The sequence below is a fragment of the Ambystoma mexicanum genome, chromosome 8 (genome assembly GCF_040938575.1).
Source record: "Ambystoma mexicanum isolate Mex_15411 chromosome 8, UKY_AmexF1_1, whole genome shotgun sequence".
Lineage (NCBI taxonomy): Eukaryota > Metazoa > Chordata > Amphibia > Caudata > Ambystomatidae > Ambystoma > Ambystoma mexicanum.
Window position 1 is genome coordinate 518,511,039 of NC_090929.1, and position 27,498 is coordinate 518,538,536.

Below are 27,498 nucleotides of genomic sequence, written 5' to 3' on the forward strand. Positions count from 1 at the left end.
TTGATTTGCCAAGCTGTTTGTGTAAATACATACTCCACTGTCCTGTGTCAAAAGCCTACTTCTGTCCCTCGCACTAAACTAAAGGGATAGTGGATCTTCTAATTCCAGAAGAATGGTTCCCTTCGTCTGGACAGCCGATCACAGTTGGTTGTTAAGTGGGATCTTTACCTGAAGGAATGACTCCCTTCCCCTGGTCTCAATCCCTTTTCCGGGGCACAAAAAGCTCAATTCAAACTCAAAAAGATAAAGTTCCAGTTCGAACCTCAACACTCCTTCTTGCCTATAGTTGCTTCCTCCCTATTGGGTTCCTGGAGAATGCATCCCTTCTCCAGGTGTCTGGATTTCATTTCCACACAAAAAGCCTTGGGGAATAACTCCCTTCACCCAAACTCTCTTTTCACTTGGTTTTACGATTTCACAAAGCCAGGAGGAATGACTCCCTTGCCCTGGCCTTCCGTGGCTTTAGTTTCACATTTCACAATACCAGAGGGAATGTCTGCCTTCCCCTGGCCTTTCTCGGGCCCAACAAGGTAGTTGTTGTGGGTCCCAGACCCAAGTTTCTTTAGTGACTCATTCTGGGCAGACCTGGATCACTACCATGCCAGATACTACCACGAAGAAGATGAGCAACAAAGACTTTCTCCTCCTCAGGTTGCAGGTCCCAGACCTGGCTTTCTTCACTGTATCTTGTTCCCTTTTTACCTGGTTCTCTATCCTGCCAGGTATTATGATGATTCTAGGTTCTCTGTGTTATTACTTCTGGGTCCTGGGTCCCAGACCCTGGTTACTGGGTTTATCTTGTTACCCTCTAACACACAGTCATACCTTGTACCTTCTGGGTTGCTGCTGGAACTTCTCTGACACTCTCTGGCTCTTCTGACATCTCCATCAGCTTTATTCGTTCTTCTCCTGTTGTTGCAGAGCTCGCAGCAGCTCTGCTTTGTTTCTTGGGCAGGCTGTGCATCCCCTCAGCAACCACGTGGTTCGGTGGCTTCTCTCATCTGGATCCCCGTCCGTCTTGCTTTCCAGTCTTCCCGTGGTCGGTGGACCAGGCAGGGCTACTTGGATTCTCCCTTTCATGTCTTGGTTAGAAGCTTTGTCTCCTACCAAAGTTGAACGTCATCCTCATTTGAAACCCTGGGGAGGGTCTGACTCCCATGCAAGTCCTTTTTTCATTTGTATTTGTAATGGATGATGGAATCTAGACCGCTCTTTCCAATTTCCTGGAGTGCTTGGCATGCATCTGCGTCTCCTCTTTGTCTCAGTAGGTGTATAGCTCTTAGCCTTGCAGATATACATGGAGGGGATTCATATCGCGTTTACCTTAGATGATCATCCTTTCCCCCAGAGGGGAGTTTCTCCCCATGCTAGCCTCACGCTGTCTACCACCCCCAGGGGTACTATCGGGTAGCGGCTTCACCACTCTGTCCTCATGAGAACGCCCCACCCCCACCCCCCTTGGTGAGAAGTAAAGACATTTAAGGACTCATCACACTTCCTAACATAACACCAAGGATCTGATATTTCCTATCGCAAAGCCATGGTCCCTTTTACCCCATTTCTTTCTTTATTTTTTTCCGTAACTTTTCCTCATTCTCTGCAGGCAATCCTGGTGTCATCTTCAAAATATACTCGCATTTCCTTCTCCTATCCCATCTTTCTGGCACCTTTTGCTGTTGCTTCTAGCATTAGCAAAGACTTTTTTTCTCTTTTCATTGTGCTTGGGCCTGAATTGGCTTGTCTACTGAGAATGCTGCTCTTTTCTTTTATGAGGTGTGGTAGGTCAAAAGGAGATGACCAACCAATTGGTGGGATGTTCACAGTTTAGTTTTATTCAAACAATATAAAATGACAATCTATACCCATCAATAAGGTGTTTGTCCTACCGAACCAAAAAGGAACTAGGGTGCTGGTCAGTGAGGTTGTGCAAAATCCATAGTTTCTGCTCTGTCCAAAAACTACCCTATCCTTACCATACCACTAATCAACGAAGGCTAAAAGAAAGGAGGGGTACAGGAGAAAGACCCCCTTATCCTGGACAGGCTTTTATACGCTTATTATGTTTGTTTTGGGATGGCTCCTGGCAATATCAAAATTAAATTCCTTTAGTTCCTCATGGGGACTGTTAGCCCCCCCTTTCCTTTTAGGCAACAACTTCCTCGGCTCATTAAACAATGATCTTCACCCTTGTTCTTCTTTAAATTTTGCAGTGTCTCTTTATAAGCCTCCACCTTTGGGTGTACCTTTATTCCTTTCCTGTCTGGATTATATTGACTTAAAAATTGTTCTTTCTTTATACTGGGACCTATATGACTACCACTCTTCACTCTTTCCAATATTTACATGTCTTGGGATGTGTATGATTTACCCCTGTGGAGAAGGAGCCAAGTACCCCCACCTCAATCGACCCATTCCTTATACCTGTATGCTGGAAACCAGATAATGAGACGTATACTGAACAGCTGCATCGACAAAGAGCAGAATATGGACTTAGTCCAGGACCAGTGAAAGGGTCTAATGGAATCTGGGAGCCAAGGTACCCATTGAGAAAACCTTATCTGCATACAAAGAAATATGATGGCCATCTGAACAAGATCCCTGAAGAAACAGAACCAATAAATGGCAAGGATGAATGGTAGAATTACTAGCCATTGCTAAAGTACATGTTATGTGGAGCTGAAGATGAAGTACATAAAAAGATGCAGTGATCAGAGAATGCATATATTTTATACGGCATCAAGAAAGTAATAAGGATAAGTGATGTATTGGGCTCAAGGGGAAGAAGCTTATGCCACAGAAACAGATGAAGATATTAAATCATTTTACATGTGTACAGATGCAGAAGGAACGCAAGCAGCAAAGTAATCATGAAGCTAGCTCTAAGCTTACAGTAAAATAGATTGCGGCAAGTGCCAACGTATGCATACATAGGAATAAAAGAATTAAAAGAATTATGGATGTTTACACTAAACGTATTAAAGCAGGTTGGACATTAGTAAAAAGGCCTAAGTTCAGTGTGTCGCAGTTTGAAAAAATAGACATTGAATACAGAACCGGAGCTCAGAAAGGCAAGGTTGGATGAGCCCCAAGAAGCCAAGGTCTTATCAAACTGGAGTAAACTGACTTTGGATACAAAATTGTGTGAAAGAACAAACATCCTGTCCAGAAGGAGTGAACATAACGGGGAAGACACCAGTGGTCTATTGGAATAAAATATTAAATACACAAAAAGGCTTTATTTTATAGCCTCTAGTCACATGGAAGCATGAAGTTGGACGAACAAGATGGTCGCACCTATGCATGAAGGCAGACTGCTGCTCACTCTCTAATTTTCTCAGAGCTAAGAACACTCAAGGACAAAGGTCAAAGGCCTAATTCACAGTAGACCACTGAGGTGATGATGGATTGATATGCTAATTGGTAGGAAGCTAAAGTTAAGGCAACCTCACCAGCATCTGGACGGCCAGGCTGCTAACGTGGGTGGAAAAGTACTGAGGATGGATAGAGTGCCAACCAATTGTAGAGGACCTGCATATTCAGGGGTCCTGTAGTGTTTCAACCAATGGGACATTGTCTATTTAGTGACGTTCATAGTGGTTATTTGTCGAGGATGGCTTGGTTGCCCACCTGATGTTAAGTAACCAATCACATAGTTACACTTTTTTAGACTAGTATGGATCATATACTTAGATGTTCACTCCGAGCCAATCACCCATGCTTATGTTTTTGTAGTTTGCAACGTAGGATGACCTTGGTGGTGACGTAGGTCAACGTCACTATTGACACATTTTGCTTATAAAAGTACTGTTTTTTCTTAAATGCTTTGAGTTTGAAGATCGAGAGTTTGCATTGATTTTTGTTATGCTCCCTGTTTTAGATAATTGACATTAAAACAGTCTTCTGTTTGTCAACTTCCTGAGTCGTCTCTATTATATGATGTATGAGTAAGATCTGCATCCTTATCCATCTCAAGGGTAATTTCTGCTCATCAAAGGGGCTGGACTATCCAGTTCACTCCCTTGGTAATCTTCAATCTTTCCAATATTTCCTTGTACTGGGAACAGCATGAAAAGTCCATTGGTAATCTTCACTCTCTTCTTGTCCTGTCTCTCACCCTGGTTTACCGCCATTCCTGTTACCTCTAGCATCGGGGTGACATCACCAGTTCTCGTGGGATTAAAGCAACCTCTTCGGATGTTTGCTTCTTCCTTTTTCAGTGTGTGGCTCCGCAGAGAATTCCTGGTACGGTCTCGCCGCAGTTCAAGGACTCAAAGGTCCACCCTCCCTGGATCACGCCACCACCTCCAAGTAGTTTCCAGGCACATAGATTGACTCTCCGCCCTGTCAGTGCCTACTTCTTCTCTTTGGTTGCAGCGTCCTTGCGACTAAGGACCTCTATGCATCTTCTTGCTTCCTTCTCGGCCCTGGGTTGAACTTCCCGGGCTCCAGTAATATCATTCAGTGGTCCTTCATTTATTTTTATGTAGCAACGCTGGGTCCTCCCCAGCATAATAACACAGTCCTTTATTTCTTTCCATTGAGGATTCATTCCTCCTCGTTCTATCTTCTTCATCTCAGTATGTTTGGCTGCCAACCTCTGAGGACTCTGAATGGTTCTCCTTCTTCACAGTAAGAGTTGTTGATGGAGTTTAGTATTGATGGTATTGCAGTAACAAAAAGTAACTGGTTTGGAGTGACTTTGTTGGTTTTCAGGTGTTCTGGTCGACTTCTCAGGAAGGTGTCTAGGGAGTTCTGTGACCGAGTAGGAGTCCTTGTCCTCAATAGGGAAGTCTCTCCCTGTGAGGTCCCACTTTCTGCCACCCCTAGGGGGAATGTTGCATAGCGGGCTCACCTCCCGAGCCTCACAGGGCAAAGCTCCCCCTGGGAGATGTGATGAGGTCCCATGAATTGTCAGAAGCCAGTGCTTTTACTCCCCTCCAAATAATCAATAATGCATCTAACCATAGCCTCATTAGGCTTCATTCTCAGGTTGCTCATCTCCATTCTCCTGTTGTTCTTTCAGCCCTCATTTCAATACTATTCTCTGCATATTTTATATTAATGGTTTTATGGTCTTTTTTTTGTTCATGCCATGTTTTTGTGTGATTACCCACCATGTTTCCTTCCTCTTCTCCATTTCTCAAATACCTGTCCTTGTCCTTTTCCCATATGGTATATCCCACATTTTATCTTTTGATCATAACGCTTTCAAGTTTTGCATTTCTCTTCCCATCATTCCCTTCCCACCATTTTACCTTTACTCCGCCTCTTTGATAATCCATTTACTTACTATTTAATTCCCTGATTATTCCTTTACTTAATATCCTTATTCTACTTTTTTTATTTTATGTCCAGAATCATGTGATCAAACTAAGGCAGCCTTTTACCTTGTGCATTGTCAAAATTGATTCTTATTTTTTTTATTTTTTATAATTCACTGTTACCATAACCCCGTAAGTCATTTCTCCCTTTTTCTCCATCCTCTGAACCATATTCCATCTCTTCTGCCAGCCTCTTCAATTCTGATCCTTTCTCTTTTCTCTCATCACTCTTTTTCACCCATAGATGGTTCAATGTGGTTCCACTGAGTACATTTATTTTATCCACCCTTTTTCCTCCTCATTTAATCGACCTTGTGTTTTGCAACCTGCAAAGTATGACTTGTTTCCAGTCTGTTTTGTCACTCCTATTTGTCTGTGGTTCGCTCCATTTTCTTTGTCCCTGATTTTTCATCCGATCTTTGCTTTATTCTAGGGCCCACTCCTTGTCCTCATGTTCTATCCTTAATTGAGTAGTCCCCCCTCTCCACTCTTCCCGGTACCAACATTGCGGGCTTACCATGCTGCATCCTTCTGTGCTGCTATTTATGTCCCAATGCCCAACCTGCTTCCATTCTAGCACCAACAATTTGCCCTTCTTTGAACCCTGAAATCTTCCACCATACCTCTGCAACACCCTTATTCCCCACTATGAACATACTCTTTTTCTGCCCCTGACTGTTACAGGTCCACAGCAGTACACCACAATGGCCTTTACCATTGTGTAGTTGTACTGTCTGCAGGTTGGCCAGATTTTGCAGTGACATGCAAGGCCCAACATAACTGTTTTCCAGAGAAAGTGAGGTCGGCCAATCAACTACATACTCTATGGCCCCATCCCACCACATTTTCCTTTCTCCAACTACGGCTACTTCAACTGTCCTAGATATCGTCCTAACTCTTAGAAACCCATTTCCTAATGCAACTGATTAGTTGTGTATATCATGACCCAATCTCAGGCCTCCCTTCACTTGAACATCTCCTTCCCTGCTCATACCTACAACCTGACCCTATCCCGCCCCTTTGCCTAATCCCTTAACCATGTTCCATCCTCAAATCAATCCAATCATCCACCATGATACTTCTATCAACTGTGTCCGTCTGTCTCACTAGGCCCACTGCATTCTTCATTTTCTCATCACTCTCTCCTCCCACATCAATCCTCAGCTTCCATAATCTGCCCATCTCCTTAACATCTAATTTCCCCCCTCCACTTGCGCCAGCCCCTTAAGCTCTTTTTCTGACAGAGCTCCGCAGATCAGCTCGATCATCATAGCATCACCATTTTGTCTCTACCCTTGAAAGTTACAATCTAAAATGTCCATTTAGTTACATCAAGTTCTGTAAAGTTGAACGTGCTTGTACTTGAAGACTTATCTAGGATGTTTGACAAAAGCTTCCTACTCTCTCTGTTCACCGTCTTGCTTCCACTCATTTTCTCTCAAATCCTACAGCCAAAACCCTGCTGCACGCTTGCTAAAAACAATACAAAGAAAATTAAAAAGAAAGCAAAGGTCAAAAAAGAATTGGGAAAGGGGGGGAAAAGGAGAGTTCATAGAATCATAAGAAACTAGAAAGAAGATGTACAGCAGAATTGTAAACCAAACCTAGAGGGGCCAGCTGATAGGCAAGTCGACGGATTAGGAGTACAGAACAATTTTACAAGACAAAAAAGAACTGGAGAACGAATGAGAAGCGTAGGTGCACAAAAAGAAAAAGTGCGCTTTACCGATGTTACATAGCTATCTACAGGAATTAGTTGTATTTGAAATATGAAGGGAAACGTAAAGAGTAAGATTGCTAGTAACCCCAAGATTACGGGAGAATGGAAGTGGTGTAGCTAGAAAAAACAGACAGAGGGGAAGTTCTAGGAGGAGAAAGAGATGAAACAGGAAAACATGGCACCTCAGTTTTGGAGAAGGTACGATTAAGAAAACAGTCATTCATGAATGAAAAGCAAGAAGGTAGGAAGAGAGTGTATAATGAAATGTCAGGGAAGAAAATGAAAAGATCGGAGAGTAATCCGTGTAGACCTAGCAAGAGTGGTTGGAAGAATAGATGGATGAAAGCGGAATAGTATAGAGAGAAGAGAAGACAAAGGACAGAACCTTTAGGATTAAGAAGTGAAGAGGAAAAGATGAAGATATCCTACCCTACCAAGAAATGGAGTAGTTCTTATCTGTTAGAAATGAACAAAAGAATGTTTGCACAGAGCCAAAATCCATGAGGCTGAATCCATAAGAAATGATGCAAGCGTATTGTGATGTAAGGTGTTAGTGATGCATAGCAAAGTAGATTCTGTCAAATTAAATGGCCGAAAATCAGAATGATAGAAAGGAAGGAGAGAGTGATGATAGATGTAATTATAGACTTGGGCATAAATCACATGTTCAAGAACTTTGGAAGATATTGGTAATCTTTCTTCCTGGCAGTAGGGTCTCTACTCGTCTCCTCCTGTTTGGAACAGAGTTGCAAAACACTGCATGGTTTCTTTTCTGGCTTCACTCGAGAAGATCTCAAACAAACTGTCTATCTTTCCAGGACTCTGCTCCAGCATTATGCAGTCTACTATGCCCAACGCCTTGTTGACACTATCCTGCTGCCAGCTGGGCATCTCCCTGCAGCCATGGGTTGGGTGACGTCACTAAGGCGGGGGTCTGCAACCTGTGGCTCTAGACATTTTGGACTACAACTCCCTTCATCGTTTACCATTGACTATGCTGGCTAGGGATGATGGGAGTTAGTCTGAAACATCTGGAGAGCCATAGGTTGCAGACCCCTGCACTAAGGTAAAGTAACCACTTCTGCTGAAGTTCCAAGCTTTGTCTCAACAAAGTGCCCAGGGTCTTCCACGGGTGAGATAAGTCAGGAGGGTTTCTAGGTGCCTGGTTAATTTCTACAGATCCTGATCCCATTACCCAGGCCCATTTCACTTGACTCATCATTGAACTGATGCTCACTAGTTCCTGCGAGCCTGACTCTACTCTAAACGTTGACCCTCTATCATCCAGCTGACCGCACTGTTATTCCCCCCACTTCTACCAGGCAACTTGTCAATTGACATTGGCTTACTGTCTGACTGGTACTGGCCTTGTGTCTCCAAGAAACATACTTGATTCTCTTCCTCTCCTCCAAATAAGCACCTCTTTTCTCTTCCTTCCACTATTCCTTCTTCCTGCTCTATACTTTCTCTTTCTTAATATGTGCTCTGCTCTCATTCTTGTTGTCGTCCTCCAACAAATTCTTCACTGTCCTCTCTGCCATCTTCTCCTCTTCCAACCTCTTCAGTAGTCTCTCAACCTGCTAGTCCTCCTACCTCTCCTGAACTCTCCCGTCCATGCTGTTCTCCACCTCCAACCTCTCATGAACTTCTGCTTCTCAATGTTCTCCTCCCCTGAAATCTCTCCTCCTCCTTCCCCAGGAGCTCTCTGCACCTCCACCTACTCCCGCACCCACTGTTTTCTCTCCACCTCTACACATCCTGATCCTTGAGCTCTCTCTACACCTCCACCTCATACTTCCTTCCAGGTCTGCTTCACCAAACATCCAAAACAGCACACGGAGGCGGCATGCTTATCAGGCCTGTTAACTCTCTCAATCCTCTGATGGATCTGCATTAGGGGTTTTCAGCTGAATGTCCATATTACCCTCCACATGGGATTGGGTAAATCCTGAACAGGCTTTCACGTCAGGTGGTCAATGGGTGCTTTGAGAGGCTGGTCCACCATTTTGGAATTCCACATGCACGCTGATGCACTCACGTGGAAGTTTAAAAACGAGGACAGGGCTGCCTGTGTGGAGCCTGGGCTCGCCATTCCCCACGTTTCTCCGCACTGGCAGGTTCGTATTCTTTCTCCTGCCTGTGGGTGAGGTTTCCCTCCGTCTCAATTCCCAGTGGATTCCCATGAACGAAGCAATACCCACAGGGCCATGTTCCCGAGGTCCACAGGTTTTCTACTTCTGGATGCGACCCTTAAAGGGTCGGTGACCTTTGGCAGCACCATGTAATAAGCCCCTCTCTCTTAGCCATAGTGTTGCGAGGGGACCAGGGGATCCTCCACCAAACTATCCCAAGACCCCTCGTTAAATATCGAGTGGTGGGGTCCGAACCCCAAAGTAACCACAATACACACACGTATGGGGCCAGGCAGTGGTCATTGTCAAAGCCCACATCAACCAGGTGAAAATGTCTTGAGAGAGGGGGGTGAGGCTGTGTCTTGTAGTCCCTGGGCATCCCTCACTATAAGAGGGAGAACACATTGAGAACATGAACCCCTGGTCAGGTGTACAACATGCACAGGGCCACTGGGTGCATTGACGGGTTGTTTGGCTTCCTATCCCAGTTCCATGTATGGAGTAGGATTGAAAAGATGGTCCACGTTGGGTGTGCATGGACCGTGAGCCGAAGCTGAAAGGAAGTCCTGTGTCAGTCGCAGAAAACGTACCCGGGTCATACTCGTGCACAGAAGGTAGGCGCTGAAAGTGGCAAAATGAATTCATAATGCAACCATGGATCAGTGGCCTGCCACAACTTTGCTGCCTGATTCACACATCTTGGGCAGGGTTCTTGTAACTTTGGGTTATGAGGGCCGAGGCACAGTACAATTCCTATCATTGAACCATGCACAACACCTTCAAGGTAACCAGAGTAAAGGCCACACGCGTGGAGGGGGTGCAACCATTCGAGAAAGCCACTACTGGGAAAACGAACCCACCAATCAAAACATTCAATGGGTCTGTCAATCGATCAGCAACTGTATAAAAAGAGGCAAGGAATGTTGGCCTTTTAGGGTGTGAGGAACATCTTCCAGAGCGGGAGAACGTGTTGTTAACAAGCGTCGAAGTAGCAATGTATCGCAACTGGTGTTGGCCAAGCCAAGAAGGACAAATAACGAAAGGAAGACATGGAATTAGGTGTCTGTGCCAGTTCAGCCACGTCGTGTAACAAACCAGGTTGAAGGGTCAGGCTAGACTGGAAGACCTAATAGGAAGCTGTACTCCAAGGCTGTCCGGTGTCGGGCTTTGAAAAGAAGTGATTAGAAAGAGGCTAGCTTGAGGCACCAGCCCAGACCGCTCAGGTAGCAGCTGAAAAAAAGATATTCGCCCTCATTACGAGTCCGGCAGTAGCTGTGCCGGTAAATCCGGCAGGCTGCCGCCGGACCCGTGGGGACTTACCGGCTCTAGACTTGCCAGAATCACTGGGCATTACAGCCCCGGTGGTCCAGTAATTCCGATGCCAGCATTCCGTTACTGCCCATTTCCGTGGAGTCCTATGGGAAAGGGGGCCGCGGAAACACTGACACCATGCGGTAATGGTGCCGGTGTCTCTGCGGCTTGTGGCATTACGCCCGCCAGGTCAGACCTGGTGGGTGTAACACCACACTGCCACAGAACTCGTAGTTAGCTAGTCCGAAAAACGGTGCCAGTATGGTTTTGCCGGCACAGTTGTATCCGGACCGGCTAACTTGTAATGAGGCCAACTGAAACCTATCTACGTTTGTTTTCTGTGGTAACCACCTGTGACAATGCCAAAGTTGCACCATGCCTGTTGAGCTGAAGGTACACTTTACCGTGCCTGTGTTTGGTTTCTTTCATGCATTGGAGTCCCACCAACTCTACCCTGTTAGGAGCATGGAGCCTTTTCATGTTTTCCGTCCTCGCCTGCTATAGTTCTTTCCTCTTGGCTAATGTTCAATGTGAAAGCGCATCATGCAGACGAGGCGAGATATTGATATACATGTATAGATTCATGGATGCAGATGTTCAAATTCCCTGATGTTCAGTCATGGCAGGATGGGCTCGAGTTCACCATGGTCTGCTGTCGATCTTTTTGCTTTCACAGTTGCATTGAATTACCAGTCAGAGGGACGGATGCTGCAGCTCAACCGGGCCAAGTTTAATACCAACGGGAATTGCGGCTATGTCCTGAAGCCCAGGTGTATGTGTCAAGGTAAGGAGGCGCATGCCCACATCGCTAAGTGCGCGTGCCAGGGCCAAGAAGTAGGCTAGTGTTTTGGGAAGACGATGCTAGGAAGGGCACCTTTCGCTGCAAGGCAGCATGTGGCGTTTGTTTGTAGTTGGTTATTTATAACGCACTTAATACCCAGAGGTTTCTAAGTGTGGACCCGGGGATCGAACCTGTATTGCTCTCCAAGGCGAGCGTGTTGCCCCTGAGCTATCCTCCCGAGACAATTTAAGTAAAGGAAGCACTTGTTGTATTGTCAGGAAGTGAATGTCCAATGTCAGGAAAAATTACTATCGAGATAAGTGTGTGTCAAGGGCAAGAAGTATCAGAGCCCAGGTGAGAAGGTTCATGGTCACCGGTGAAGAGGTGACTGCACTATTTTGAGGGGGAGCAGCTGCCTTGGTGTTGAGGTGCACGCCACTGTGGATGGGCTTGAGTCCACTTTCCAAAGGTGAGCATTATCCCTGTTGGTCTATCTTAATAGAAGCCTATTATTCAAAGCGGTTAGCCTCACCATTCATTGTACTTTGATTCTACTCTATGATGAATGTCCTTTTCCTGAAAGGAAGTTGCTTTTGGCCCTGGAGAAGTATTCAGTGGGTTTTCTTTTGGCCACAGGAGCAGTGACCTATTGTGGCCAGCAGAGGTCTCCTCTCCTTTATGATCATTGGACCTTTGGAGCCTTAGTTTTCCTGGGTGCGTTGTGGAGGCGAGAGAAAAGGGTAGCCTCTTGTTGTTCCCGGGGAATTGGCCCTGTGCTCTTGGTAGTCTTGTGTCTCTTGGGAAGTGGTGCCTGGGTGCAAGGCGCCTATGGTGCTCGGTGCAGGATGAACTTGTTTACCAGGGTGCTTTGCGTCTTAATAAAAAGCTTTCATCCACCTTCATGAAGTCATTTGTCCATGGTGGGAGGCGGCCTTTTAGTTTTGGAAAGATTTGTTTTGTTTGTCTTGAGGGAGAATTTGTTTGTCTGGTGGAGGGAATTGTTTATTAATGTGGCAGCAGGGGGGTTAGCATAGGAGCATAGGTGTGGGGACCCATCTTAATCCCTGAAGAGGGTTTTCTTGTACCCCCAAGAAAAAACATCTATCCTTTGAGCAGAGGCCCCACCCATAAGTCTGGGAGCCTGCCTCTCATCCATCATGCAGGTGGCCCTTTTTTCCAGCTGATGACTGCTCTGTATGCCCAAATGGAAGGTTGCCTTGCTTTTTTCTTGGGCTACAGAAGGCCCTTTTCTTGAGGTGTGTGGTCTTTCTAGGAATCCCTCATTTCTCAAGAGTTTGTGTTCCCTGGAGGCAGTCGGATCACACCGCGAGTAGTCCTACATTCGTGCTGACGTGGTTCGCACTCATTCTCGCACTTGTGATATTTTGTTTCCTGAGATCACACCTCTCTCTGCTCCTTCCTAGCTGCCATATTTGTCACCACTGATACGGTGACATGCGAAGACATGAACACAGATTGATAATGTATGTATATGGCAAGATGTCTCCTGGAGAATCATGTTGAAAACACAATTTAAAAGTAAATATTTCCACCACCTGAGCCCCTACATGTATTTTCTAATGGATTGTTTCCCACCAGGTGCCTTTAATCCAAACTCTGAGGACCCTATGCCAGGTCAGCTAAGGAAGCAGCTCGTACTGAGGATCATCAGTGGCCAGCAGCTCCCGAAGCCAAAGGATTCAATGCTCGGAGACCGGGGAGAGGTAGGTGTAAGGCTGGACAAGCCAAGCCATCCCTTATAGTAATCAGACCAAACTCCTGCAGTGTTGGAGAGAGCAGAAACATTGGCATCGCGCAGCCAGCACCCCAGAGTCCGAGCCAAAATCACACGTAGCCCCTGGATCAAGGCACACGCAAGCTGCGGGTATCAAGAGTATCATTAGAGAGGAGTCGGCAATAGCAATGACTACACCCTTTTCAAGTTTCTACTTGCAACACCTGTGGATTAAACTAATTCGTTCAGAGGGACTTAGAAAATGTGCAAGTCTTAGAATAAGGAGAAGCTGAACATAAGGGGCGTGGTTCGAAACGGGGGGGAGGGGGGTAATAAATCAACCTAAAAGTAAAAAAACGGATGTTCATAGTATGACAAAGATTTGGCAAAGAATTCCAGTGTTTGTTTGCCTGCTGATACATGAAGGATTTCCTCCGGCCCTTGACCTTTGTAACTTGGCAGACACTATGCGTGTTCTTTCTACTTGATCTGATTAATGGCACTTCTATTATGGGAATCCTTCGCATAGGATAAGACTAGTCGGATTCATGGGGCATCTTGTGGACCAGTATGAGTTATGTAAAATGGATAGGGGAGGAAAGAGCCGGATACCGGTTTGGTAACCAGAGGGCCATCCAGGTAACCCGTTACTTATAATCGATCCCCCCTGTCAGAGTTTGCACTACCCCATCTGTCACAGCAACACCACTATGCACAGGAAGGTTTCAATATTTCCCAATCCATTGCCACATCACAGCCTCAATCTATTCTTCTGTTTTAGTGTTTCATTACCATCACTTGTGCCTTCTGCGTGCGCAACCCATTTTTGATTTGTATATCCGTTTTTCTTGCATCAATGGATCCTTAGAGGGTTTGTGTAGTTTTCACACTCTAGTGTGCGATGCTCTACCTTTGCAACTGCACTGGTCTTCCTATATGAAGCTGTGTTCACTTGAACAGAGGTCATAATGGAAGATAACTTGAGCTGTCAGATCATGCTGTTTCATGAAAGTAATTTGGTCTGATTCCAACACAGGCCGTCGCAATCTGCCCCGAAGCCATCTGTTAAAGACCAATCTCAACCAGTCCCCAACTGAGTCCAACAACCTCACCACCTCATCCACCGAAGTCAGGAGGATGCTATATCCAATGGTGTGAAAGACAGGGGGTGCAATCTTAACATTGTAAAGACTCATTTGCTGAGATTTCCATGATATTAGTGGGCAGATCCATCAATGCCACATCTATGCCCTTGATTGACCTAAACCCAGGGTACCACTCTTCCAATACATGATTTTCCTCCAAGAATTTTACAAGTTGAGTGGTGGCTGCCTTCCACACATTTCCTAGCAATTTGGGTGCTTAGAACATTGGAAGATAATTGCATCTGGATAGTGGATCAATTGTTTTAGCTTTTTAAGTAGTTGGTGCTGACCCAGCCTATCTTGGCATGTTTTGGCATTGAGGTTGCTTTAGTAAGTTATGTTTTGTGATAGTTGTAAATCACCTAGGAACCACTGTTATTACCTAAAAGCTCTGTGTGGTTATATGGGTATTTGGTACACTGCATCTTGAGCAGTATATGATATTGCATGGTATGTTGTATTGCAGAAATGAACAATTGATTTTGTAGAGAGGAACGGTACTGTAGCATTTTTATTAACAGTTTGCATGTGTTGCGGGGTGGCGGTTACTCTGCGTTTGACTATGTCGGTAATTACTGATTTGCGGCATGAGAACTGATCTTGGGTGGTGGGGCTCTGCCAGCTCTTACGGCGATGCTGCCCCAAAACATGGAGTAGATACAACTCTCTGTCCCAAAACAACTGATTGCATGTGTGGGCTTTGCAGTTAGCAAGTTTATTTTTTATCATGAAATGTGCATAATCTTGCAAGTAGCACGTTGTTCATTCTATCAAACATTATTATTAGCATACCTCAGAGAGAGAATCTGTAACGCGGCATGACTAGAGCTCCAGCACTGTCGGGGATGATGCCCCATGCCATAGGTGCCTGTCTCCCTTGTTGGTCGACTGAACCCAAGTTCAGCGGCGGTTACATGGAGCCCTGGCAGGGTCCCCATTATTCATCTGAGAGAAAAGCTGGAACACAGCGCAGCCTCAACTCCAGAACGTTCAGGGGTGATGTCCCAGCCTTGGGTGCCTGTCTCCCATGTGCGTCAACCGTCCCCAAGTACAGCAGCGGTTTCAGGGAGCCCCAGCAGCGTCCACATCCCTCCCCGGAGGGAAAAGTTGAAACATGGCATGGCCAGATCTCTAGGATGGTCGGGGGTGCTGGCCCCAGCCTTAGCAGTCTGCCTTGCACGTGCCTAAACTGCCCCTCAACTTAGCCGTGGTCCTCGGACGAGCCAGCAGGGTCCCTGTCCCTCCCAGGAAGGAAAAGCTGTAGCGTGGCATGGCCAAGGCTCCAGGATGGTCGACTGTGCTGTCACTGGGCTTGGGCGCCTGTCTCCCATGTGGGTTGACCATCGCCAAGTCAGGCAAAATTTCCAGGTAGCAACGGGAGAGTTCTGATCCTTACCCGAGGGGAAGAGGTGTAACGCAGCCTGTCCAGACATCGAGGTAGGCCGGGGTGCTGCCCCCCAGTCCTTGGGCATCTGCCTAGCATGTCTCGACCGACCCCCTCCCCTCCTCTCCCCCCGGCCCATCAGTGGATATGGGGTTACCCAGCGGGATCCCCACCCCGCCCGGAGGGAAAAGCTCTAGCGTGGTTTGGTCAAAGATCTAGGACGGCGGGCGGTGCTGCGACGGGCAATGGGCCAAACAGCCCCCACCTCCAAAATCCTTCCCCTGTGGCCTAGTGCTCCTTTCCGTTTCCCAGGGGTGCATAAATTGGGCCAGACTGCCCCCCCCCCGCCCCCGAGGGACGCAGAAAGGATGTGCCCCTCTGTGGGGTATTCCTGAGAAGGCAGCCCCCTGATGCTCCCAAGTGTGCCACTAACAATGTAGTGGACTGTTGGTTTGCCTTCCTTGGAGGAAATGGGTGCAAAACAGCACCCACCTGCCCCCAAAGAAGGCAAAACAACATTGTGCCACCCTTGTGGCTTTTTTAGGGGGTGGGGGATAAGTTGAACTGGGCGTCCCCTGTACCCCTAAAATCAATTCCCTTGTGGTCGTGTGCTCCTTTGTTTCCCAGTGGTGGCAAAATGGGGCCAGACCTTCACTTTGACCCCCCCCCCCAGGGAAGCAGAAAGGATCTGCCCCTCCTTTGGGGGGATTGTTGAGGGGGGGCTGGCCCACAGGCATGGGTCCAGCCCCCAATGCCCCCAAGTATACCCCAAATATTCTTTTTTTTTAATGTTGTCCTCCTTGGGGGCAAATGGGTGCACCTATCTGCAAAATATTATGTTCCCTCTCTGTTTGGCTTGGGGGAGGCACCCACAAAATCTTTTCCCTGGTTGTCCAGTGGGTATTTCTGGTCAAGGATCAAACGATCCTCAAACAGCAATATGCTTGTGTGAGGGCTTTTTGGAAAGGGGAGAGTCTCCCCTTTCCAATGAACCCTCAGTTGTCCGAATCGGGCATGAAATGCCCTATGCCTTGCAGGACGCAAATGTGTCCCTGCGAAATTTACATGCTGAAGCCTTTTGGCTTTAGCATGTAAATTGCATTTCCTGATGACGTTGGCGCACGTAGCATGCGCCAACGTAGTCATGGCATCCTCCTGGCCCCCAGGCATGGAAGGGGAAGTCCTCCCCTTCACTGACTGGAGGTGGGAGCGATCGAGGGAGCAGCAGGGGGGGTGATCCGCCTTCCCACCCCAAAGGTAAGCACTGCAGAGGACGAGATATCTTGTCCCCCGCACTAGAAACGTTGTGCGGAGGACGAGATACCTCGTCCTTGGCAGATAAGGGGTTAAAGGGACACAATCTTTAGATTGCGCGATTATTGTGTGTGTTATGCTTTTAGAAATGGAAGCTAGAAGCATGAGGTCCCTCCGCTAAAATGTACAGACCCACCTCTTTGGTTTCCAGATTTGTGCAGGAAGCTCTCGAATAGTGCCATAGGGTGCTGTATAGTCGCCCGTTTGTGGTCGCTTTGAAAAAAGGCGTCTTGACTTTTTTTGGCTGCAGCATCCACAATCCGTCCACTATTACCCATAGTTCGCAATCGGGGGGTTTCAGTTCTTAAACTCACCCAACCACGAAGCTCCCCCACCACCTCCCCGTGCCATGCCCCTTTTGTCTCCATCTCCCCACACACTCGAACACCCAGGATCAATTTTAACAACTTCGAAGCACTCAGACAGCCCCTTCCAAGCGCCCTGTGCATCAGTCACTGACCAGATAGACTCCCCTGTGCTGATGCCCCCTGTACCTGCTGCGTGCCCCTCCTGCACCCTCTTCCTCATTGGCAGTCATCTAGAGGTGGCATTTACGGGGTGGCATCTTTTGTGGGCAGCCCAGAAAACATGGTCCATAGACCCGTAACAATGTAGACTACCGTGGTGAATATTTATTTCCTACGGCACATTTTCTTGGTGCTCTTTTACAAATTTCCTACAAAATTGCAGAGATTTAATGCTAAAGATGAGTGTAACTAGCCCAGGGGTATGCAACCTTTGGCTCTCCAGATGTTTTGGACTACAGCTCCCATCAGCCCCTGCTAGCTAATGGGGAGGGGATCATTGGAAATGTAATCCAAAACATGCAGCCTAACAGAACAGCAACAACCCAAATGGCCAATTAAGAGGGCATGAATACTATTTGCAGCGTATAGAGTGGAATAGACACGCCCATTTCTTACGTTTTAATGCTAAATTTGTGAAACATTTAGGACCACAGAACCTATTATGACCGAGGGTAGGTTTCTTATGGGACAGTGACAATCGGTATGCCAAACAAGTCTGGAAAGTAGCTGTCAAAATCTCTTGTAAGCCAAACGGAGTACATTTTGCTCCTCTAGAATATAGGAGGACTTCCACAGAGTTGGCAAAAGCACTTTCTAAAGCTCTTCCTCAGATGAAACAACTTACATAGGGTTTCCTTTGAGCGCTTCAGAACATGAACCTCCTTTCCCCTCCCCATCTCCTTCTGGATTTACCGCCCCCAAGGCCTACTTTTTCCCTCCTCACTCTCCCCTTTCCACTGCCCCTCCTCTCGTGTTCTTTTGTTTGAGCTTTTAGGTGTTGCTTTAGCGCCACCTATAAGCTAAAACTATTGTATTGGAGAACAGAAAGGAAGAAATGGCATATGAGGAGGAACACAAAGCTTGAAGGTGGTGTTTGGGTATTTGCCCACCCATTGACTGTGCATGGTCATTCTAATCCCTATTACCATATCAACCCAGTTCCAGCATCTCCCCGCCCAAAACACCCCCTCATGGGAATTCTTTGAGTGCCTTTTAATCAAGCCTTACCATCAAACGTGGCACTCAAAGTGCCTGCTTGTGTTTTTTCAAAGCAGTCTTCTGAGAGTTAATTACTTAATTGTAACTGTAAACGTGCTACTGGTGTAATAAAAATGACATAACCAGGTCTGCCTTAAGCCACTTGATTTATGAGCACTATGCGTGTCGTTCACAGATGTCCTATTCAAAACAAGTATTGATAAAGCCAACAGTTTTGATGTGTGTATACATTTTAAGAATGTTCGAGGCACTGCTTTTGGAATCCTACGTACTCCCACCATTTTGCACCTGCTACCATCAGTGGCCAGTTAATACCACAATGGCAATGTCTGGGAAGTGCCTTTCCAATGCCTATACAATAGTCCAAACTGTTGGCATTGCCAATGCTTGTTTTACTTATACACGTTCCTGGAAGCATGACGCCATCGGGGGTGTCCTTAAAGAGGCAACACACCGTGACACCAGACATTTGTATTGCAGTTAACAGGGTGTCCATTCGTTGGGAACACCCACCTTCTCGGTTTTTTGTGGAAAAGCAGTTCATGAAATTACGGGCACGAAAAAGTAAGCAGCCACCTTAAAAATCGATTCAGTACAAAGGGATGAGTGTTTTGTGCAGACTTATTTAAAGGTGCAATTGGAGTTGCTGCTAAGAGTCTTTAGTAGTTTAGTGTAACCACTTGAAAAGTCAAATATGTCCCTAATGATCAGTTTCACAAACACAGGGACCAATTAGACACATGTCTAAAACGGGACTATCACAGCCTGAAGACTTAATGTCGAGAAACAACTGTTCTCATGCCAGGCTACTGGGGACAAAAAAAAACCCTGAAATAAACAGATGTAAATTGAGTGGTTCAGTTGAAGTAGTGGTGCGGCTTTGTTGTGGTGGCCTTGTGTTTTGCAAAGTCGCTCTTATAGGGCAGGGTTCTGAGACCTACAGCTCTCCACACGTTTTGGACTATGACTCCCATGGCCCCCTACCATTGGCTATGCTCGCCATGGCTAATGGGGGATTTAGTACAATACATCTGGAGAGCCAGAGGTTGCAGGCCACTGGTGTAGTACATTATCACAATGGGGCACAAGGAGGAAGCGTGTGCCCAGCTGACTTAAGTGACTGACCAGAATCTGCTTTTGTGCTGTGTAACTCTAAGGCAAGCCAGGGGTTCTTCCCTCAAGGTCTCAGTTTCAAGAGAAGTAACCCAGCAAGGAAGGTTGGACTCTGCGGAAGAGGGTAAATAACCAACACACCTGATCCTATCTCTGTTCAAGTTTCACCACCTGGGATTCGGAGCCTCCCACAAGAACATGAGGAGACCATTGTTGACTTTTCTCAGTGCGATTCCTGGCCCATGTCCTGAGGAACCGGATGGCAGGTCCAGCAGAGTTACCAAGAAACTCCTATATTAGTCATTCGTTTAATGGAATCTGTCCTGGAACATAGTGCAATCTGTGAGCATTCAACAGGACAGAAGCAGTAGCATTGTATTTCTTTGCCCAATCGTTAGTCTACCCGACTCCTTCGGACCCCGTCACTGCTATCTTGCCAGTGTACCAGACAGGGGAGTGGCTAGGTCTGGAAAAGATCCGGGGCTAAGCTAATGTCCAGGCTGTCAGGACTCGGGGCTAGCTAGTCTTTTGGCTGTAGCTCCTGAGCTTCTATCCGGGGCTACAGCCAAAAGATCCGAGGCTATAGCCCCCTCAGCCCCCCCTAGCAACGCCCCTGGTACCAGAGGAGCTGAGGCAGTCAAGTGCTCGATCTACACCCATTCATAGTACGCCAGCATAAATCTGTTCCCCTTAAATGGCGGATCTTAGAAATGTCGCACCTAATGCTTTTCCAGGTAAGAAGGAATAGAATGCAACATTGAAATACCATTTCCCCATTTGGGGTCTTCCAGGTTTCCTTTTTTTCACCAGAACGTGTTGGGCAAGTCGATCTGCTCCATTGAAACCAAATGTTGGCAGGCACGATTGGTGTTTTTTTTTTTTAACATGCTTGAGTCCTGTCACTTGACAAAGTGACCCTGTACCCCGAAACATGCAGTCCGTTGTGGACCTGTTGAATTCGAACGAGAATGTTATTCATTGACCTGAAATGAGAATTTCAAGCCGATTATGAATCCAACGCTCAACTCTCACCAGGTCCAATTTATTTAATATATATGCCCATTCCAGAATGCGAAATTGTTGTGGTTCTAAGTCGTAGGCGTTCAGGGCAGTCACTGCAATAGATAGAATCCTGAGAAGAGCAGGCGTGGGCCCACGTGCCTTTTGCATTTCCCCTCCCTTGTCATACGGCCCTTGCTGGACCGAGTCAATTGATACAGAATAGTGTGTTGTTGGAGGACTTATGTTGCAGGATAGTGAAGAGAACATTGGAGAATGACAAAAGGAAGGGAGAGAGCAAGATGGGGCAAAACGTCCATGGGAGAGACGAGAGGAAATCTAGCAGAAAATAATGGGAAGATAACCATCATGCCTTAGTTCGCACCTAATAAAAGCCTTCTTATTAAAGGAGACGTGCAGTTTTTAAATAAATAAAATGTTGTTCTTTATAGTTTAAGTTTTATCTTCTCCATGTTTTCCAGAGGGGAAAATGTTTTCACTATCTTATTTATATATATATAAAACGTTTAGGTATGTTTCCTACTAAGCTGATTCAATTGCTCAGTGTTTGGTTGCCCTCTGCTGTCCAAATGGCAAAGTTCAGCCACTTCAACAACAGCTACCATTTGAACAAACAGAATGAGCACAGTTGTACTCGGTCACATTCACCTTCCGCTATCGCTAATATACGAAAGTTACTTCTTTCCACCCCCATTTCTCTTCATGCAGGGCACTGCAGTTCCAGTGTCAATCAACAGTTAATTACTGGCTCAATGTTTCAGTCTCTAAAGAGTGAAACGGTGTAGGACGAATGCCTCCTCACAAGCTAATATTGAAAGTAGGTGCTGTAATTATGCTACTGCGCAATCTTATACCATCACGGGTACTCCGCAATGGAACAAGGTTGGCAATTATGCATCTACAAAGACACATCCTAGAGGCCTGTGAGATCGATGGAAGTTAGATACTGTTCTTATACTGCGCACACCTCTCATTCCATCTGATACTTTTAGCCTTTTCAATGACCATTAATATGTCACAGCCACCTACGCCCCCTTACTGGAAGCGATCAGTGGTAATTCCGACATTTAGGATATTTAGGAAGAGGGACAGAAGTGACCCTATGAATTAGCAACCGATCTTGACCTTTAAGATAAGCTAGAACGGCATATGCTACACTGGAAACAGCGAGATTTTAATATTTATTTAAGCATTTTTCTTGTCACCATTTCGAACAATGCCTATCAGTTGCTCCCTTTGTTCCCCCCTGCTTCTGATGCTCCCTTGGTTCCCCCTGGCTCCTCTGATCCCTTTGTGCTCCCCGACCCTGCAGCTCCCTTTGTGCTCCCCGACCCTGCAGCTCCCTTTGTGCTCCCCGACCCTGCAGCTCCCTTTGTGCTCCCCGACCCTGCAGCTCCCTTTGTGCTCCCCGACCGTGTGGCTCCCTTTGTGCTCCCCGACCCTGCAGCTCCCTTTGTGCTCCCCGACCGTGTGGCTCCCTTTGTGCTCCCCGAACCTGCTGCTCCCTTTGTGCTCCCCGACCCTGCTGCTCCCTTTGTGCTCCCCGACCCTGCAGCTATGTGCTCCCTGACCCTGCTTATCCCTTTGTCTTACCCGACCCTGCGGCTCCCTTTGTGCTCCCCGACCCTGCTGCTCCCTGACCCTGCTGATCCCTTTGTGCTGCCCGACCCGCTGCTCCCTGACCCTGCTGCTCCCTTTGTGCTGCCCGACCTGCTGCTCCCTGGTCCTACTGCTCCCTTTGTGCTCTCTGGCCCCTCTCCTCCCTGACCCTGCTGCTCCCATTGTGCTGCCTGACCCTGCTGCTCCCTGTTCCCACTGCTCCCTTTGTGCTTTCTGACTGGTTGCTCCCACTCTCCCATTTAGCATGACCTTTTCTTTTTAAAAAGGCAGGTTTGGTCGGTTTTAAAAAAAAAAAAGAAATTGCAGGAGTTTTTTTAAAGAACCAACAATTATATTTTATTTTAAGAAATGGTGATTTTGTGTGTTTTATTTTGATTGCAAAATCACTGTAAGCAGTGCGAGGAGGTCTGACTAGTTTTAGTACAAACAGTAGTAGTAATAGTCCTTGTGGTACTGGTTGTAGTAAGACTATTCTTACTGAAAGTAATATCAACTGTAGTAACAGCAATATTACTGCTACTGGTATTAGTGTTTTTATTCCTGATAGAAGTGGTACAATTGTTAGTACTATTAAGTCTTCTTGTAGTACTACTACTACCACTATCACTAGAACAGGTGTTGCTATTATTTGTGGGGTAGGAGTAGAACAAAAGCAAACTTGATGATGTAATGTCAAAGAAAATGCTGGCTTTTAGTAAGACCCTTTATTGCTATAGTGGATCTGCAGCCTGCACTTCCTCCCTTCCATGATGCCACTTACCCTTTAAGGGATTAAAAGCAGCTGATAAAATGGGGGACAACCATATGTGAAGAGTCAGAAATGAAAGTCTGACACAAAGTTGTCATGTTTTTGGTTAAAGACTTTTATTAACACAAAGACGGTTGGGGAAAGGCCTCTCTGACCCTGTTCCAAGAGGAATTTCCCTACCTTAAACCAAAAACTAAGGCTCTGTCTGTCAGGATGTCAAAATTAAAACTGTCCCTGTGTCCAAATGTTCTATCCTGACCCTCACACTACAAATCAAACTATAAGGTGAAATGGTCTTTAACCTGGTGATTGTAAAAATAGTGCATAAAGGAACAATAGAACAACTCCAACATAAAGGTTCTCCAAGGTCAAGCCAACCTTGTTTCCAGAGGGTGATTCCCTTCCCCTGGATACTTCCTTAATGCCAACAACTCTTGGTCTACAGGTTTGTGTCTCTTACCTTCGTTCACAACAATCCTGTTAGTTGCGAAGATACTCAGCTACGTAGTTCCTTCTTTCAAAAGTTCCTTCTCATTCAGCAAACAGTTTTATGTTCTTCCTTGGGACTTCCTGTAGGTTTGCCACTGCTTGGTATACTACCCTGCTAGGACTTCTTAAGCACTTGTAACTGTCTGGTTTACTCGCCTACCAGGACTTATTCTATTCACAGGTAACTGTTCCTCTTTCACTTCCAGAATTGCATATTGCTTCTTGGATATTATACATCTGATTGATTCAACATTCCCTCTGGGCTCCCCCGCCCCATGTTTGCGTTCCATACACTCCAATATGGCTGGGGTCCATCTTCGATGTAGGTTTCTTTGATTTACAATCAGTCTCTTTAATGTCTGTGTTTCTGTAGTTTTAATGTTCAGTTTGTATTTGGCACGGTCGCCGAAAATGCCCTGTGGTCCCCACTTTGAGTTCACTCACCGGCTCTGTGTGGCATCTTCGGTCCTATTCATGTTTACGCAGAAACGCTATGCCGCTCGTTTTCCACTCTGGGCTGCTTTCACGTTGTTCCCGCTTCTCTCGCGATTTTTCTCCAGCACGCCTGTCTTGCTTCAGGTCCCGGTAGGTGAAACAGTGCCTCCCCCCATTGCTGAACGCCCAGGATTCTTCCTCTGGCTCCTGGTGTGTCTGTAGCATGCCCTGCTCATGCAGTGTTCCTCTGCCTCTCTGTTGGCGAGCCCCTCGGCTCTGCCACACCGGTTCGTGCTTCTGCATTCCACACACCTCGTGGAGATGTGCAGTGACTTCTCCCAGACAGCGTCAGCCTCTTGCAGTTGAGTGTTCGATCTTTAAATGTACCCTGCACAGATGCATTCAGAAAACTAACACATTCATTGAGCTTCAGGCTCTTTACGCCATGCATCGTTCCCTTCTTCCACCTCGTCCCAGTACTTGGGTAATTGTGGGAGATGGAGTCCATTGATGTAAACTGATGCAGATTACTTGGGATGATTGTAAATGATGAGCCAGTTCTACATGGATGATAATTAGAACTGAAGAATATAGTCTTGGAGCTTTTACCCTTTTGTCCAGGGATGGAAGTTTGGCCTGAAGGGTTTTGGGAAAAGGTTTCTCTATTTTCCCTAAAAGGGGGTATAGCTACATGGCAATAGGCCATTAGGGTATTGGATATCAAGGGGTTTTCTTCATGGGCAAATGGCTCATTTGGAGTCATCACACATAGCAAACATAATTTATTTTTGTAAAAGCTGTATGCCCCCTTAAACAGACGTATGCATCATGCCTTTTTTAACAAAGCCGTGTATGGCACCCACCTAGATATCTTTGAAAAATGTTTGACTTCTCATCCACCAAGAAACGTGAGGTCATCTAATCCTAACCTTCTCCTCATTCATCCAACCGAGTACAAAATGTTTAGAGGCAGAATTCCTATAGTCCAGGGCTTCCTCTGGTATAGTGTTCACACATGCCTAAGACTGATCTTAGTTTTGAAGATGCTTGAAGGTGGACCTCTGTGATGAATCCCCAGATGTCACCACTTCTCCCCTAGGGGAAGCTCCTTCCCATTAGGCCAGGGAGGTGAGGCTGCTACCCGATAGTCCCCCTCAGCGGATGAATCTCATGCGGAGGGAAGACCCCTGTGGGATTAGTAATGACCTGGGGAGAACATGGTATCCCCATAGCTCAACTAACCCTAACACACCTTCCTACCCCACTCCACCCACACTTTCCTAAGTGTTCCCATATGTCTCTGCCATGCCACCAATATCTGAAGTACTGGGACAATGAAGAATGTAGACTCCTCAAGGATCAAGTACTGAGACGAGGGAGAGAATAATTGATTCACTGGGGGACCTAAAGATCAATACTGGGATGAAGAATCAGTGCAGAAGCAAAGCGAGCACTCGTGAGAACCGCAAGGAACAGTCTAGCTGTTCCCAAAAGCTAATTGGACAAGACCCATTCAAAGCTGAAGCAGGAAATCAGGAAAGAGTGGCCCTCACTGGAGGAACTGCCAGCATGGGGAACGCTTGGCTCATCAAAGGACTTGAGCAGTTGCAGGAGAGCTTACCGGGCAGGCAGAGAGGCTCTTACATGGTCCGACGTGGAATAAGCATCTGGCGAAGCAGAGCAGTGGATGTCATGATCAGCCAAGCAGAAGTTCCACACGGTTGCAGGAGAGTGCTGACAATCTGCAAGTGCCCCGGAAATGCCGCAGCATGCTGGTAGAGCAGAGAAGCTTGAAGCGTAGGGTAGAGAACCCTGAGACTGACTGGGCCAAGATGGTAGAGATCCTAAAGGTACAAGCGCTACTGGGGCAGTATAAAGCGGTACCAGAAGCCACTGGCAGACGTAGTAGCTATGATATTGGGCCTAAGAAGCCACTGGGGTATGAGCGAAGACCCCTAGCTAAAAGGAACTGCAACACCAAGGTAAGAGAATCCCAAAGATCTGGGACCCGCATCTTTCTATGAAGAGTAACCTAAGTCATCTTCATAGTCACAGTACCTGGTAGGATAGTGAGCCAGCCGTGGCGTGCCGTGCAAGGAGCAGCTGGCCCCCAGTGGCTCTTTCAAGAGTCAGACTGGGACATTTGCAGAGGGACACCACTCCCATTCATCACCCTCATTGACATGCCCAATGGGAAAGGTGTCCCGCTGGCAGGACAATGAGGGTACCGAGCAGGTGGTGTTCCTGCTCAGCGCCATCATTGTCCTGGCAGTCCCCGTTCGGCACCCTCATTGTCATGTCAATGAGGGTCCGAATGGGAGAGGTGTCCCTCTGCCAGGATTATCAGGGTGCCCGAGAAAGAGCACACAGCAAAAACGTGTCTGTGTCTCACCCTGCTCCGGGCCACTGCAGCAGCTGCAGCCTAGAGCGGTACGGGACATGGACACCAGAATGTGCTGTGTTCTCCAGTGGCGCAACACCATTGAGCAGATTGGGCTCCAATCCCCACCCCCACACCCACCATTCAGAAATGTTGGGCTATGTTGCCTCGATCTCACTGACCTACAGAGCCGTGGCCGGACAGAACGGGAAATGGCACCCTAGCTTCCCTATTTCCCTATTAACAAAGGCCCTGCAATTACTGACCTAAAGCATTTCACCTTTAGCACATGCCTGCATATGCATACATTTTTAGGCAATTGAAATTGTTATTTTGTAGGATTAGCACATGCATGCCTGGGGAGTGATTGGAAGGGTAGGATGGGTGGGAGCAGGAGATCAAAAAACAGCGGTCTTGAAGTGTGTGTGGTTTCAGACGTGAAGGAGAGAGTTAACTGCTTGTAACTTTGAAGCGATCAGCAGAATAGTGTCATCAGAATGCGTAAAGAAGTTAGATGCCCCCCGTCCCCTGACAAGTAAGTTTACCCCTCTTCCACAGTCACTGAAGTTGGCACCGCTCCCGAAATTTGAAGGGTTAGTCTCCCCTCACCCACCCCTTCCCCCCATAGTTTTAGCCTAGGTGCACTCCTGTTGTACTCTGCTTTCAGTTCCAGTCCTGGGCATAGCAGGAGCACACTCTGTGTTCCACTACAGGCCATTGACTGCAGTGCCGGCCCTATAAGGGGCAGAGCCAGAGGCCGGAGCACACAACTCCATGTCCCACTCTTGTCTGAATGTTGCAGGGAGAGAATACAGCGTAAAGTCATATGGGGGCACCGGAGCAGGAACGATTGATTACGTGTCAGTTTAGCATTAATTTTCCAAGGTGCATTTTTGGGGGGGAAAGCAGCAGGACTTTTTTCATGTCTCGCCCTGGGGCACCCCACTCTTACAATGCTGGATACTACTCTGTAAACTGGGTCTGCAGCACCAAAAGGGAAGAATCCCATGGGTTTGGGAGCTGCATCTGCTAATGAAGATCAGCCCCAGCCATCTTCATAGTCCCAGTAGCTGGGAGGATAGTGACCCAGGACTGCCGCACCCAGTCAGGAGGAACACACTGGTCTGGCACCTGCCTCGACAAGATTGAGAACTTGTGAAAAAAGTACTTTTGAAGTGCAAAGCAAGCCTGGGGAAGGGACACATTCCTCCCTGAATATTGTTTATGAATTGTGAAAGTCTGAGAAGGGCTTGGGGAAGGGAATCATTCCGCCAAGCCTTTGTAAACTGGAAAGCAAGGAGCCCTCAGTCGAAGGAGACAATAC

At 46.8% G+C, this 27,498-nt stretch overlaps 1 protein-coding gene across 6 annotated transcripts in view; it reads left to right on the top strand.

The window, feature by feature from the left end:
* Positions 1-27,498, top strand: part of PLCH2 (phospholipase C eta 2) — a 2,067,875-nt gene that overhangs the window by 1,951,683 nt on the left and 88,694 nt on the right. For all 6 annotated transcript variants that reach the window (XM_069610192.1, XM_069610193.1, XM_069610194.1 and 3 more), the window contains 2 exons: positions 11,161-11,268; positions 12,865-12,989. In XM_069610192.1, the coding sequence (XP_069466293.1) occupies positions 11,161-11,268; positions 12,865-12,989 (233 nt within the window). The remainder of the gene's footprint in view (positions 1-11,160; positions 11,269-12,864; positions 12,990-27,498) is intronic.